Source organism: Sylvia atricapilla, chromosome 11, assembly GCF_009819655.1.
Source record: "Sylvia atricapilla isolate bSylAtr1 chromosome 11, bSylAtr1.pri, whole genome shotgun sequence".
NCBI lineage: Eukaryota > Metazoa > Chordata > Aves > Passeriformes > Sylviidae > Sylvia > Sylvia atricapilla.
Window position 1 is genome coordinate 18,656,774 of NC_089150.1, and position 13,184 is coordinate 18,669,957.

At 43.2% G+C, this 13,184-nt stretch overlaps 1 protein-coding gene across 1 annotated transcript in view; it reads left to right on the forward strand.

Moving 5' to 3' along the window:
• SYN2 (synapsin II) overlaps positions 1 to 11,576 on the forward strand; it is a 154,714-nt gene extending 143,138 nt beyond the window's left edge. Inside the window, exons 11-13 of the mRNA XM_066326944.1 lie at positions 4,005 to 4,065; positions 7,843 to 8,104; positions 10,529 to 11,576. Coding sequence (XP_066183041.1) covers positions 4,005 to 4,065; positions 7,843 to 8,104; positions 10,529 to 10,664 — 459 coding nt within the window. The 3' untranslated portion in view covers positions 10,665 to 11,576. The remainder of the gene's footprint in view (positions 1 to 4,004; positions 4,066 to 7,842; positions 8,105 to 10,528) is intronic.
• The last annotated feature ends 1,608 nt before the right edge of the window (positions 11,577 to 13,184 follow it).

A 13,184-nucleotide genomic window follows, 5' to 3' on the forward strand; every position in this document is an offset into this window, starting at 1 on the left:
GTGCTCTGGCTGTAATTAGGAGTATTCCTAAAGGTCATTATGCAGCCAAATCCTCACTTGTTCTACCCAGAGCTGAGAAATCCCTGGAGTGGATTTGCAGCATTCCTGTATTTTGGGGGGTCAGTTATATAAACAGCAAACCCCTCTGAGTAGGAGAGCTCCTTTAGGCAGCCCTCCAGAATGTTCCTGTTAGCATCAGCCCCTTCCCCTTGGGAATTCGGGTGGGATGTGAAAATTGTGTTCCAAAAAATGAAATCCAAAGGGGTCCCTCCTGCCATTAACCACTGCGTCTCACTCAGGTAATCCTAAACCACCCCAAGCACATTCCTGTGCCACTGATTCTGCCCTAAACCCTCCCAAACACATTCCTGTGCCACTGATTCTGCCCTAAACCATCCCAAGCACACTCCTGTGCCACTGATTCTGCCCTAAACCCTCCCAAGCACACTCCTGTGACACTGATTCTGCCCTAAACCATCCCAAGCACACTCCTGTGCCACTGATTCTGCCCTAAACCCTCCCAAACACATTCCTGTGCCACTGATTCTGCCCTAAACCATCCCAAGCACACTCCTGTGCCACTGATTCTGCCCTAAACCCTCCCAAGCACACTCCTGTGCCACTGATTTTGCTCTTTAGCCCTGAGCATCCAAATGAAGACCTGTGCAGGTCCATTTTCCGCGATAAAATCCGGCATTTAACCCTTGATCCCTGCAGTGTTTGAGCTCAGCCCGTTTGCAGATCAGGTCTGCAGCAGAGGAAAACACATTGATGCTCCCAGAAGGTGGTAGGAGGGTGAACCTGCAGGCTGGGCAAAACACAAAATCAGCCAAAGGAATGAGTCCATGTGCAGGACAGGGCTGCTCAGAGAGGAGCTCCCACAGCTGCCCTGGCACCACCTTGCCGAGGTGAGAAGAGCAGTCTGCAGCTCATTTGCCAACAACTGGGGTTTAGAAGGAGCCTGGATTTTATTAAAGGTCTTGGCTCAGGGCAACAAACAAGGCTCGTTCAAAGCCTGCCTTTAATATCAAGTATCAAGGTTTCTGAGTGTCTGAAAGAAAGGCTCCTGAAAAGAGCTGGATTACTACAGACCATTGAAAAAGCATGAGTAAGGTTTCTCAATTAGGAATGTGATGCTAATTAGACTTTTTTGGGTCAGCTTGGGTGGGTTGGCTAATTAGCCAAAAGTAATATACCCATGTGATTGGCCTGGAGTGTGGGTGAGGTTCCTGGAAGCACCAGGTGATATCTGGTGGAAAAAAAAAAAATAATAATAAAAAAAAAAAGGATGTGTGGGTGGTAAAATCAGGACAGCTGCAGTCAGTGACTGGAGAGGGGGAAATACACCTTCAGCAAACAGAAAATGCACAAGGCTCTCACCTCTCAGGAGAGCTGAGGGAAGGATTAGGGAGCTCCTAGAATGTTTATTGAAGGCTTGGTTTAGGATAAAACCATGTCTTTGCGAGGTGGGAGATTCACAGGGTGAGGGCTGTGAAAGGGCTGGTGCTGTGTGTCGAGTCAGGGCAGATGTGTGATCACACCCGAGACATTTCTGCAGGAACAAATGGCAGATTTGCTCCAGCCTCGGGGCACGGGGCACACACAGGCCCTGCAGGTGTTGTTCTGACATTCAAGTGGATGTGAATTTAAACTGCCAGCTTTATGTTTCTAAATAAAACATGAATTTTACTTACATAGTCCATTGTTTTAGCAGAAAAAAAGGGTAACACTCATTGTTAGAATGTTCTTTTTTTGGGATTATTCCTTTTTCCTGACCCAGAGATGGAGCTCCTGAGAGGTGTCTTAAAAATTTTTATTCCATTTTCGGTCTCATGTGAAGGGGGAGATGGTACAGCTATTACAATTCACGCCATCACAATCAGAAGCCAAACTATTTCCTAATTAGAATACATTATAATATATAGATTATATATTATGTATTCTATATTCTTTATTATATATAACATAGAATATAAAGAATATAGAATATATAATAAAGAATATATTATATGTTGTAGATATACAGATACATACACATTTCTTGGCCTATCAGCTTTTGCCTTAAAGCCAATCATCTAAAATTACCCCTCATGGGTCCTACCACAAGGCATCTTTCATAGTTTTATTTCTCTAAAGTATCTCTACAAATCCATTTCCCCCAGCTCACTGCAAAAAGCCCAGCTCGGGCTGTGGCCCTTGGGAAGGGTAGGGAGCCCATCACGTGCTAATCATGATAATTACAATTATAAAATATGCTGTGTGCATATTTTCTAACAAAGTCACACCTTTGGGCCCCAGCTTTGGTGGTTTCCCTCCCGGAGCTCTGTGCATGTCCCACTGCCCTGGGAGCAGGGTGAGGGGTGCCAGGAGCATCCCAGCTCTGGGACAGGGTAGGAGCTGCTCCTCCAGGGCTGCTTCTCAGTTTTGCACCCTGGGCTGAGTGCCCTGGTCTCCAGGGAGCTCCTGATGCCAAGGCAGATGTTGCAGGGAGCACATTTTTCACCGTGGATACCACAAATTCTCTGGGTGCTGAACGTGCCCAGGGCAGCCCGGCAACTCCTGCACAAGGCTCTGAAAATCAGAGCAGGGAGGGAAGCTAAAACAGAGGACCCAAACCCACACTAAAGCACTGTGACATTTTCTGGTGGCTTTGTCTTTCCTGACAAAATTTTCTTATTTTCTACCTACCGTCGCCCCTTTAGTGATGCTCACCAAGGAACTGTGTGAGTGGGTCAGGTAAATCGAGGAGCAGAGTTGGTGTGGATCATTTTTACTCCTCATTTGGTCTCCTGCAGGCTGGTGATGCTGAATAATGAGAGTTTTAGAGCTGCCCTGTGTGCTTTTATTCATGCAGCTAAAGCAGACACAGCAACTTGCAGCAGCTGCATGCACTGGAGAGTTGTTGTGCCATTGCTGGGCAGGAATTCAGAGCACCAGGAGCAAGATTTATTCTGTAAATAAAGCACTAGGAGCGAGATCAAATACAAATCTATCAGAAAAAAATCTCAGTAAGCTCTGCAAGAAACGTGTTTAATTGATTTTGAATTTGTTCTTGAATAAATTCTGCATTTTTTTCCTCTTGACAGATGGCAGTTTGATTTCTGGATCCTTAAAAAACCATCTTAAGCTGTTATGTCCAATGATTTAATGTCTTTCACGTTTCAAAATATCAGAGATGGGCCTGTGACAAAGTTTGGATTCAAATCCTCCTGTTCCCAGAGGGTGTTCTGCTCCAAGGTTTTGGTTCAGGCCCATCTTTTCCTTTCACAAGTATCCATGTGAAAAGGATGCTGCCAAATCAACCTCCTGTTTTGAAAAGTGAAGTATTACATGTGTTTCTAATAACATGTCAGATGGAGAAGCATGAAGTCATTTCAATTATTTTTATTATTTGTCTGTGGTTTTTGCTTTTCTTCTTTCATTTTGCTTAGCAAAACAGTGAAGCTGGAGCAGCCCACCTCCCTCCCTACTTACAGCCAGCAAATCAAAGTTGAAAACTGTCACTGGCAAAACTCCTGCTGTGCAAACGCTTCTGGATACAAGTGAACGTAGTTAAAAATAAATTATTTCTTAAATTACACAAAGGTATCTGTTGAAATCCATTTCCTATTCAGTCTGTCTTAAAAAAAAAAAAAAAAAAAGGAAAGAGAGCAGACGCATTGAGATACAAAAAAAATGGTGCTGGGAACTGAGGATAAAGTCCTTCCCCAAATGGAGGTAAGGTTGGGAAGGCAGTGCCTGCATCCTGATCACATGCTGCAAAGGGAAAACAGTTTTTATAAGAGCTCAGCCTTGGACTAGCCCAGGATTCATATATCATGTCAGGCAGCAGCTAAATGAAAAAAATGGTATCTGGAATAAATTTCAAGTATACGTTCAGCCCCACCAATAGAGAGTTTTCTAATGAAAATAAAGACAAATTAGTGGAAAATTGGAACCGAGCTACTCTAATTTTATTTTCTCTCTCTCTCTCTCTCTCTTCTGTTTTCAAATGTATTTTCCAGAGTGGATCACTAAAGGAGCCAGAGCCAAACAAAATCCCTCCTCAGCGACCACCACCTCAAGGTTGTTTACAGTACATTCTCGACTGTAATGGCGTTGCAGTAGGACCAAAACAAGTCCAGGCTACTTAGATAATTGAGACCAAAAGCAAGGGTTAAAGCAAAAATGAAAAGTGGAAAAACCCACAAAAAAACAAAAAAAAAACAAATTGAGAGCAAAGAAACAAACGATCCTAATGCAAGCATCCCAGTTTCTGTTCAATTTGCCATTGTTTCAGTGCTGACCTGGACTGTGTTTTTTCTATGCAGTGTCAACTCTCCCGTCTGGTTGTTTCCTTGTTCCTGTCTGTGCGTGTAATGCTTTCCAACCTTCCTCTGTAAAACTTGTGATTGCAGGGCTGCTGTCAACAGTGTACAAAGAATGTGCCTCTCTCTAGAGCCCAGTGCCACTGTACCTCCTGGATGGTTAGACAGTATTTTTTTGGAGTATTTGATATCGTTCAGTAAAATCCCCCCGAGGTGCAAACCCCCCCCCGTCCCTTTGCTTACTCTGTGAGTGTGTGCACACTGTACTCATAGCCTTTATTTTTACCCTGTGCGTGTGCATGACCAATAGGTAGGTGATCCAGATATATTTTTAAAAGTCATAGATTAGGATTTGCAAGTGAGGCTTTTTAGTTATAATTTTATAAAGTTTATTAACCTTTGAGTTTTACTTAAACGCGAGTGGAAGTCTGCTATTTTGGTGACTCCATGAAATACAGTTCTTCCCGAGGAATATTTAAAATACCTTCTATTTTACATACTGGTATTCATATTTTTAGTAATTCTGCATTAAATTATTAGCTACAAAGCTATGTAAATGGGCCACCTATGTGCAATATCTCAGTGAAAGTGTGAGTATTTAATGTATCCTATTTCAATTAAGTAGTACCTTTTGTTGTCATTCTGAATTAGTAATCTATGGAGATTTTTAATGAAAACTAATGCAAATACTTTCAAAAAATCTTATACTTACCTAAGACTTAAATCCCAGGTTATTTGGTGAGAAGTACCTCAAGGACTGTTAAACTTCCTGTAAGAGCTCATTTCATTGCAAATACTGAGAAGTGAGGGGATGGCAGACCAAGGTACCTTTAACCAGCTGAGGATCCTGGGTTATAAAATGCAAGACAGAAAAAAAAAAAACTGTCAGTGGTTTTTCTGAACCAACTCAGGTCTCCTGCTTTACACCTACAAGTATCCAGAGAGCTGTAAAGAAAATCCAGTCCCGACGTTATCCACGCTAATAGGGTTTCTGAGAACTGCTTTGACACCAAACATGCAAAAGGACTTGAGGTGCCTGACCACTGCTAGATTTTCTGTAGGTGAACTCTTTGTGATTTTTACATGAGAGATTTCCAGTGCAATGCTGTGAGAGCTCCACAGGCAGGCAGTTAATCTCTGGTGAGAAATCTAACCTAGAATCACAAGCTGCACACTGCTGGCATACCAGAAAGCTGAGTTGCAAGCGAGCCACGAAACTGTAATTTTCATCTTGGATATGTACAAAGATGAGTAGTGGCCATTAGTTTAGTGCAAACAATTATGTTTAAAGGGAAAACAGCCTGATGTTCTACGTCTGTTTTCCCTACAAACACTGGAAAAAATTATCAGTGAGTCTCATCATTCTCAGTGTTTCTTTTATTTGTACGAGCTGGCTGGTGAGATGAGAATTAAGGTATGCATTATTAGCTATTTAAATGTTTGTGGTAAGTGCTACTGTTTACTACCTATCAGTAAATTACATGAATATTTTGCTTTAGTGATCAGCATTTGTCTGGGTCAGTGATCATTCCACCGATGGCATTGGCTGTTTTGTTCTATATCAAGGAAATTCTACCTAGAAATCAGGTTCACAAATCCTTTCCTCCAGACACCCTAAAAGACAACAAACCATACTGCCCTGGGGTGGAGAACTGAATCTGATGACTGATTTTCCTTTCAAGCAGTTGGTATTTTTATTTTTTTTAAATTTTTTTTTTTTTTTGCATGGAGTAGTGCCAGTATTCACAAGTGCTTTTCACACCACATTTGTGCGTTGTGTGTGTGTGGAAGACCTGGGTGTCTCAGACAGGATTCCAGCCTGTTCCCTGGGAAGGATTCGCAGGGGCACACACAATTCCTACATCCCACAGCCAAGAAACAAGCCAAGATGTCTCTCTGCATGTCAGCATGCTTAGGTGCAATATTGTGGGTAACAGGGAACAGATGTTTTACAGTGTAGGCTTAATGTTCAGTTCTGTTGAGTTATTTTTGGTAAAAGTTTCTTTCATGATTGTTGCCTTTTGTACAACCCAGCTGCAAGAAAGTGAGCAAACGCTGGAAATGTGACAGCAGTATATCTTTTATGTGAAATCTCTTGTACAGCTTAATGTGCAATAAAAGAAAGTTATATCTGTCTTCAGTGTAAAGTTTCTGGCGTTCAAGCCTGTACGTACAAGTGGGGGAAAGAAACCTTTCTGGTTTTCAATATTGAGTGAAAGGAGACTAATAAGAAAAAGCTCCTTATTAAGATGTTGCAAGGCCATGTTATCACCTTCAAATATTTCCTACAAAAGCGGTTCAAATTAATAAACAATGAAGGCACATTCCTTAGCATTCAGTACGTGCTATTTATCTTTCCACACCACAATACACTGCTACAACCGTGTTAAAACTCACTGAGGCATTGGCACGTGCTGTCGTCACACACACACACTGGAACTCATGCAGTAAGGGGAAAGATAACTATAAAAGCAATTTAAAAACAAAAAAAAATTAATGTATTGCAGCAGTACCTTTAGATACGAAGGTTTGCTTTTAGAGACCTGAGCAGATAAAGTGTTTTACTTGCACTAAATATCTGTGCAAGACTAAAAAATGCCCAGATATCCAGAAGGTCTCGCTCAGGTGTGCTCTGGGACATTTACAACAGCTCTTATCCTGAGTGAAGAGTTATACAAACACTCAGAATGTCATCCCATCCTTTCTCCCCTAAGGTCAGATGTCCTGAGTGCATTTGCATATGCAAGGGTTAAAATTCAGTTTTAACAACCATGAGTCCAGCAAATCCCAGTCAGACCTGGGAGCTGAGATAAAAGCAGCAAGCCCTGATGCCTGACACAGCGTTCAGTCAAAAAGCAGAAAAAACACTACTGGTTGATGCTGTAGCATCTTCCAGCTGTAGATTTCACAGCCTGAGTCTCTCCTGCACGTTGTAGTTTCCCACTTCATGCAGTAAAGTGCCTTCCTGGTAGACAATTAGTAGTGACTCTTGTGGTTCTTGTAATGCTCTTGACATATCTCACTAAGGGGTTAAAGTAAGTTATGAAAATACTTTCAATTAGCCAGCAAATTTCAGCATGAGATTGTTTTACTGCTGTTAGAATGAATCTAAGAGGACTATTACAGAAATGATTTTAAGGCTTTGGAGGAAGAAAACTGCAGTAACTACACCAAAAATAGTGAATGTCTTGCTGAATTAGATATTGTTACTGTGTTCAGTTGCCTCACAGCCTCTCCTTGACTTGGGCCAAAACTATTCTGGGTGGAACTCCATTGATTTGGTTTGTGGTCAGTACCTGGGGTGAATTGGGTGCTATTTAGCAATTTTAAGGCTGATTCATGGGGGCTCCAAGCAAGTTCCTAATGAGTGTGAACAGTTCTATTGCCTCCATGCAAGCACGTGTGAGTAGACTTTTGCCTCGAGAGTAGAGTTAATCACGTTGGAGAGGATGCTTTTAAAGTGTTGGGTATGAACTCTAAGTAAGGCCTCTTTGCAACGATAACATGATGAAGTTTCTCTTGTGCTGAAACCTAGGGGGCCCAGTGCATCCCCAAGGAATGCAATCCCAAAGCCAGGAGCCATTGCAGCCCCAGCGCGTGTTCCCCGCGGGGCAGGCAGCAAAGCCCGCAGCCTCGCAGCCCCAGCGCCCGCCAGGACCCACCACCCAGCAGCCACGGCCCCAGGCCCAAGGTCCTCCCAGCTCCAGGTTATCAAAGGAAGCAGAGCCACAGCCACAGCCCCAGCAGGAGCCACAGCCTGCGCCACAGCAAAAGCCTCAGTCGCATCCGCAGCTTAAGTAAGAGTCGCTTTATCCGTTCTTCTTCTCTCCACAGGGCACAGGTTTTGCGGGACTGGGATTTGGGGGGGTTGCTCTGACAGCCAGGGGGAAAATGAAGGTGTTGTTGCCGAGTTTAAAGTGAGGTTAAACAGGTCAAAAGGGTTAATGTCTGGTGATGGAGTGAAGGAAGCCACTAGCATTAGTTCTGTCCAAAGCGCCGCACAAAAATTTCGTCCGCCCATTGCGCAATTCCTGCCCCAGCCAGGTCTGAAAAAGCTTCATCTTTCTTGTCTTTGTTTCCTCCTTCTGGTGCCACTGACTCATGGGCTGGGTGTGCTGTCAGCCTGCCCTCCAAGAGGAAGTCTTATCTGGTTCAACTTTTAACCTTGCAGTCACTGGGACAACAGATCCCGTTCCCAAAGGGACAATCCGGGCTGGATAACATTGGACAGTGGCTGCCAGATTGGTTCTTTGTGCTGCCCTTGGTTGTGCAGAGACACTGCCTTAGTGCTCAAGCCCTGCCCAGAGAAGGCTGCACAAAACTTAAAAAACACCAAGTGGTTGCCCCACTGATTTACCTGCAGCCAGTAAGGAATATGGAAAAAATGCCCCCTCAGAGCTCAGATCCAGCCAGCAGAAACCTCAGGGGTGCATCAGCTGAGGTTTGCAGTTTTCCCTCACAGCTGCCCCAACACAACCATTGCCAGGAGAATCTCAGACACATCTCCTTAGTCTGGTATGTACAAAGACCTGCACAGAGTCTTTGTTTCCTCCAAGGAACACAGATCCCCTTGTTCCACCCACTCCTGAGCTGACACCGGTGGGAAACATCCCTGGGTCCTCCCCTGAGCCCAGCTCAGTGCCAAAGACATGCTGGATGACAATATTGTGCCAAGAGGACAGCATTTCCCTTGCCTCCTTGGGACAATGTATTTCTTTATTCTGTTTTATAGTCATAAACCTCAAATTGATTCATCCATCATTTAAGATGATAGAGACTAGAGAGGTGGATTTTTTTTTTAGGCAAGATGGAAATCAGTTCCTAGTTTGAAACTTAACTTCTGAGGTTGAAGAAAAGCAGCTAAGAACAGTTACAGGAGAACTCCAGCACATGCTGCTTCCCAGCTTTCTCCTTTAAGCTTTTTGTTCCCATCTAGATTCATTTTTCTCTTCTTCAAATGGAAGAGTCTCTCTTTAAAATAAAGTAACAAAGGAGAAATGAAAGTTTTTAAGATGCAAGCCATAATAAGAGCAGCTTTCTAACTTTCAGAAGCAGTTTTAGGTCCACACCAAGGCTCAGATCTCCTGCCTGTAGGATTAACTCTATTTGCATGTGTATGCTTTGTATTCACCCACATGCTGTTGCCTAACCTGTATGTACATGTTATTAATCTGTGAATAAATATTTAATTAGGCTACTTATTGTGTTACTAATCAAGTCAAGTGCTGCTTCCCACCCTCCCTCTTTCAGTGAGTACAAACAAACATTTATCAGTCTATTCTCATTAGCACAACTATAATTTATGAAAAACCTAGAACGCCTGCAGCACTGTTTGCTGTACATTATTAGTTTAGAGGGAGAGAAGCTGCAAACCATGAGCAGTCTGAGACAATCTGAATAAGGAAAGTGCTTCAGTTTTACTGGAGCCAAAACTGAAATCCATTGTGCTGAGAGAAAAAATGAAATCAGGTAACTCATTTTAGCAACGTCGGGATGTCTTTATAAAAGCTGGTAACTCATTAATGTGTTCTATTTCAATTCAAGCCTATTTTTCCGATGCTATTTTATCAGACAAGTCACGAGTTAAAGTTTTAAGCTTTAGCTGGTTTCCTTCTTGGTTTCCTTGCCATGTTTTACATGCTTACAGGAACTTACACAGGAGTTCCATGATAGCAGTAAGAATGGAGTACCGCTGCCTATAGAAAAGAAAAAATCTATCTGATTTGAGGCATTTTTTCCAAGATATAAAATGTCTTTATGCCTCTATTAAGGATCTAATGTTTAGTACATCTAGACAGAGGGAGAACACACTACAATTTAGGATTCAAGCTCTTGTAAAATACCTGATTTTTCTCTGCTCTCGACTGTTTGCAGCCTCACCAAAACACAATTATTAATCATCCCTGTTGGGTTGTGATTTGGATTCAGTAGCCAGGCCCACATTTTCCTCAAGGCTCTGACTTTCATCATCCAACTCAGATCCAGAGAAAGCAAACAAAACCATCGGTGTGTTCCTTGAAAGAAATATTCTCCTCAAGCCTTCCTCTCGAGTCAGGGGTACAGAATTGTGTGGGACATAACTACTGCTGGTGGCGAAAGCCCATTTTTGCCCAGGCTCAGGGACAATTTCCCCTCTTCTCACCAGTGATCCAGGTGCTGGGGCAGGGAGAGGCTGGGGCACGGCGTGACCATGCAGAACTCGTTGTGTTTGTGTCTTGCAGCAAGTCGCAGTCCCTGACCAACGCCTTCAGCTTCACAGAGTCCTCCTTCTTCAGGTCGTCCGTGAACGAGGACGAGGCCAAAGCCGAGACCATCCGGAACCTGAGGAAATCCTTTGCCAGCCTGTTCTCTGATTAGCAGCTTCGTGTCCACCCAATAGAGCCTCTGACGCCGCCGTGAATGTCCCATAGGTTTTGTCCTCTCCCCGTGCCAGCACCCTTCTCCACTGTGCTCACTGTTGTACCAAGCAATATGTTAAACCTGCAGAAACACAAAGGAAATGGCAGGAGGACTTTGGTGAGGGAGATCCTGTCCAGGAACACATGCAAAAGAAAAACATCTGGAAAGAAGGAAGGGTTCCATTTCTCCCACAGAATGTCCAATTCTAAGGTCCTTATCCATTGTAATTTTGTGGCCTTACTGTGACTGAAGCATATAATCCTATTTGAGACTCCTTTGTAGAATTGTGTTAATAAAGCGTTGAGGAATGGGTTCCTCCTGGCTCTGCCCATTTCCAATGCCTTGCAATGCATGTGTATTTCGTGTGTAAATGTTTTGTACTGCAGAAGTAGAGTCTTGACTTGTTCTTGCCTCCCAGGTTCGGAAGGCCATTCACACTGACATTTCTTGTCAAGCCACGTAAATAATGTGAGAAATTGAAGCAGTTTCTTCCTCCTTATCCAATCCTTCCATCAGCTGGTTGTGGACTTCTGATGTATTGCTGGGAGTTATCAGTACACTAAATGTCATAAATAGAGTGTATATGTACTACTGTATCTCCACATGTCTATTTAAAGGATTTATTTCCAGACTGTAACCATAACTGGGTTTAGTTGCAAAGAATATGCATGATGTTCCCCTTATTTTTGTGAACACCTCCTAATAAATGTAAAGTCCCATGCCTGATTTAAAAAAAAAATGTCTTCTACAAAGCTTGTTTCGACATCAATATATATTGTCTATTTTGACTGATATCAAGAGAGTAGCTTTATGATTATAAAATATTTGGACACAAACTACAGCTGTAAGAAAATAAACTATCACAATGAATCCCTTTGTTGAATCAGCATTATAAAAAAAGCCACCTACAAATTCGAGGAATCACATCTACATTTTCTACTGAGTCGTGTGTTTTAAAAATATTTCTCTGACTTGTGCAAACAGAATTGATCCCAGACTTTGAGGCAGTAGCAGCAGTTTGTAACAAAAGTTACCAGAATCAAACTGAAGCTTGTTAGTAAGCTCTAGACTATCCATTTCCAAATGACTTTCATGTCATTCTGAATCCTTTACCATGAATTACATGCAATCCTTGCTATGAAGCAGTGCTAACAGAGGAAACAAGAAAGAAAACCGTATATTATATTAACATGGCTCAGGGAGAAAAAGAGCAACATCGTGGTCACTTAAAAACCCACTTGGATTTGTAGTGGGTTTGTAGAGACACCTCTGTTTGCTTCAGAGATTTTAGCTCCTGGAGCTGTGGTGGCTTGTGGAGCCTGGGTTAATCACAAGCACCTTTTGATGACACAAATGCTTCCAGCAGGATCCCTGCGGGAGGGAGGCTGGCGGTGAGGTGTGGAAATGAAGGTGCAGAGGTGTCAGAGCTGAGCTCACTGAGCCCCTGGGCAGCACCATCACTCCATGAGCTCAGCACACCCTTCTCCTGCACAGTGGCAGCTCCACGGGCCCCAGGAAGCACAGCTGACCTTTGTGGGACTCACCACAAGGACTGGGACAGAGCTGAACCCAGCCTAGAACAAGGCCTCGGGCTGGGACCAAAATGAATTTCTGGGGGAGTTCAGACTCAGTGCCCTCTGTGAGATGAAATCCCAGCCCCTGGTCTCTGGAGCAGCCCTTGGAGAAGCTCTCTGACTGACAATTCTCTTCTCTTGCAGGAGGAAAGAGGTTTTCACTTTCACTGTGGACAGAAGCCAGTGTCTTAGCTGATGAATTCTGTGGCCAAACAGAACTCTATAACTATTCCTATTAGTTATTAGCTCATGAATATCAGCTAGACTTTGATTTTTTTAAAATCTTTGTCCCCTTCTTGCCCCCCACCGGATTGAAACACCCTCCACGAGGCTGCAACAACAACCCTGAGCACTTGGAGAGCCTTTCATGTCTGAGAAGCACTTTACTTTTAGATTAGAAAGATTAATCAAAGTTGCTAACGCAAATTAATTACTGCTACAGAGAAAGCATAGTAATTATGCATAGTTTGGCACGGTTCATGATTAGTACATGCCTGGTTTCAGCAATATTTAGTACAATATGAATTACAGGTACTTCATTAGTCCAGGCCCCAGATTTCGACTCCAGGCAAAGTTTCTTGCTCATATAAAAATTCCCTCCCACCTCTTCCTGGGAGAAAACGGGTTTCACTACAGCCTTTGTTTTACCATCTGGAAGACAAAAAAGAAAGAAAGGAGAGAAGAGGAAAAAAAAAAAAAAGAAAAAAAAAAAAAAGGCGGTGGGATGATGCAATCCGAGGTGCCTGGTGTTTCCTCCCACACAGAGTGCGGAACACGCCGCACTGCCAGCCTGCCAAGGAGTGTCACACACAAGCTGCTGCACGCTCCCCTCCCCGGGCTCTGCCTCTTGGCTAAGGCATTTCCATCCGTAGCACACGTCCGGAGCGGAATCAGGGCGAAAAAA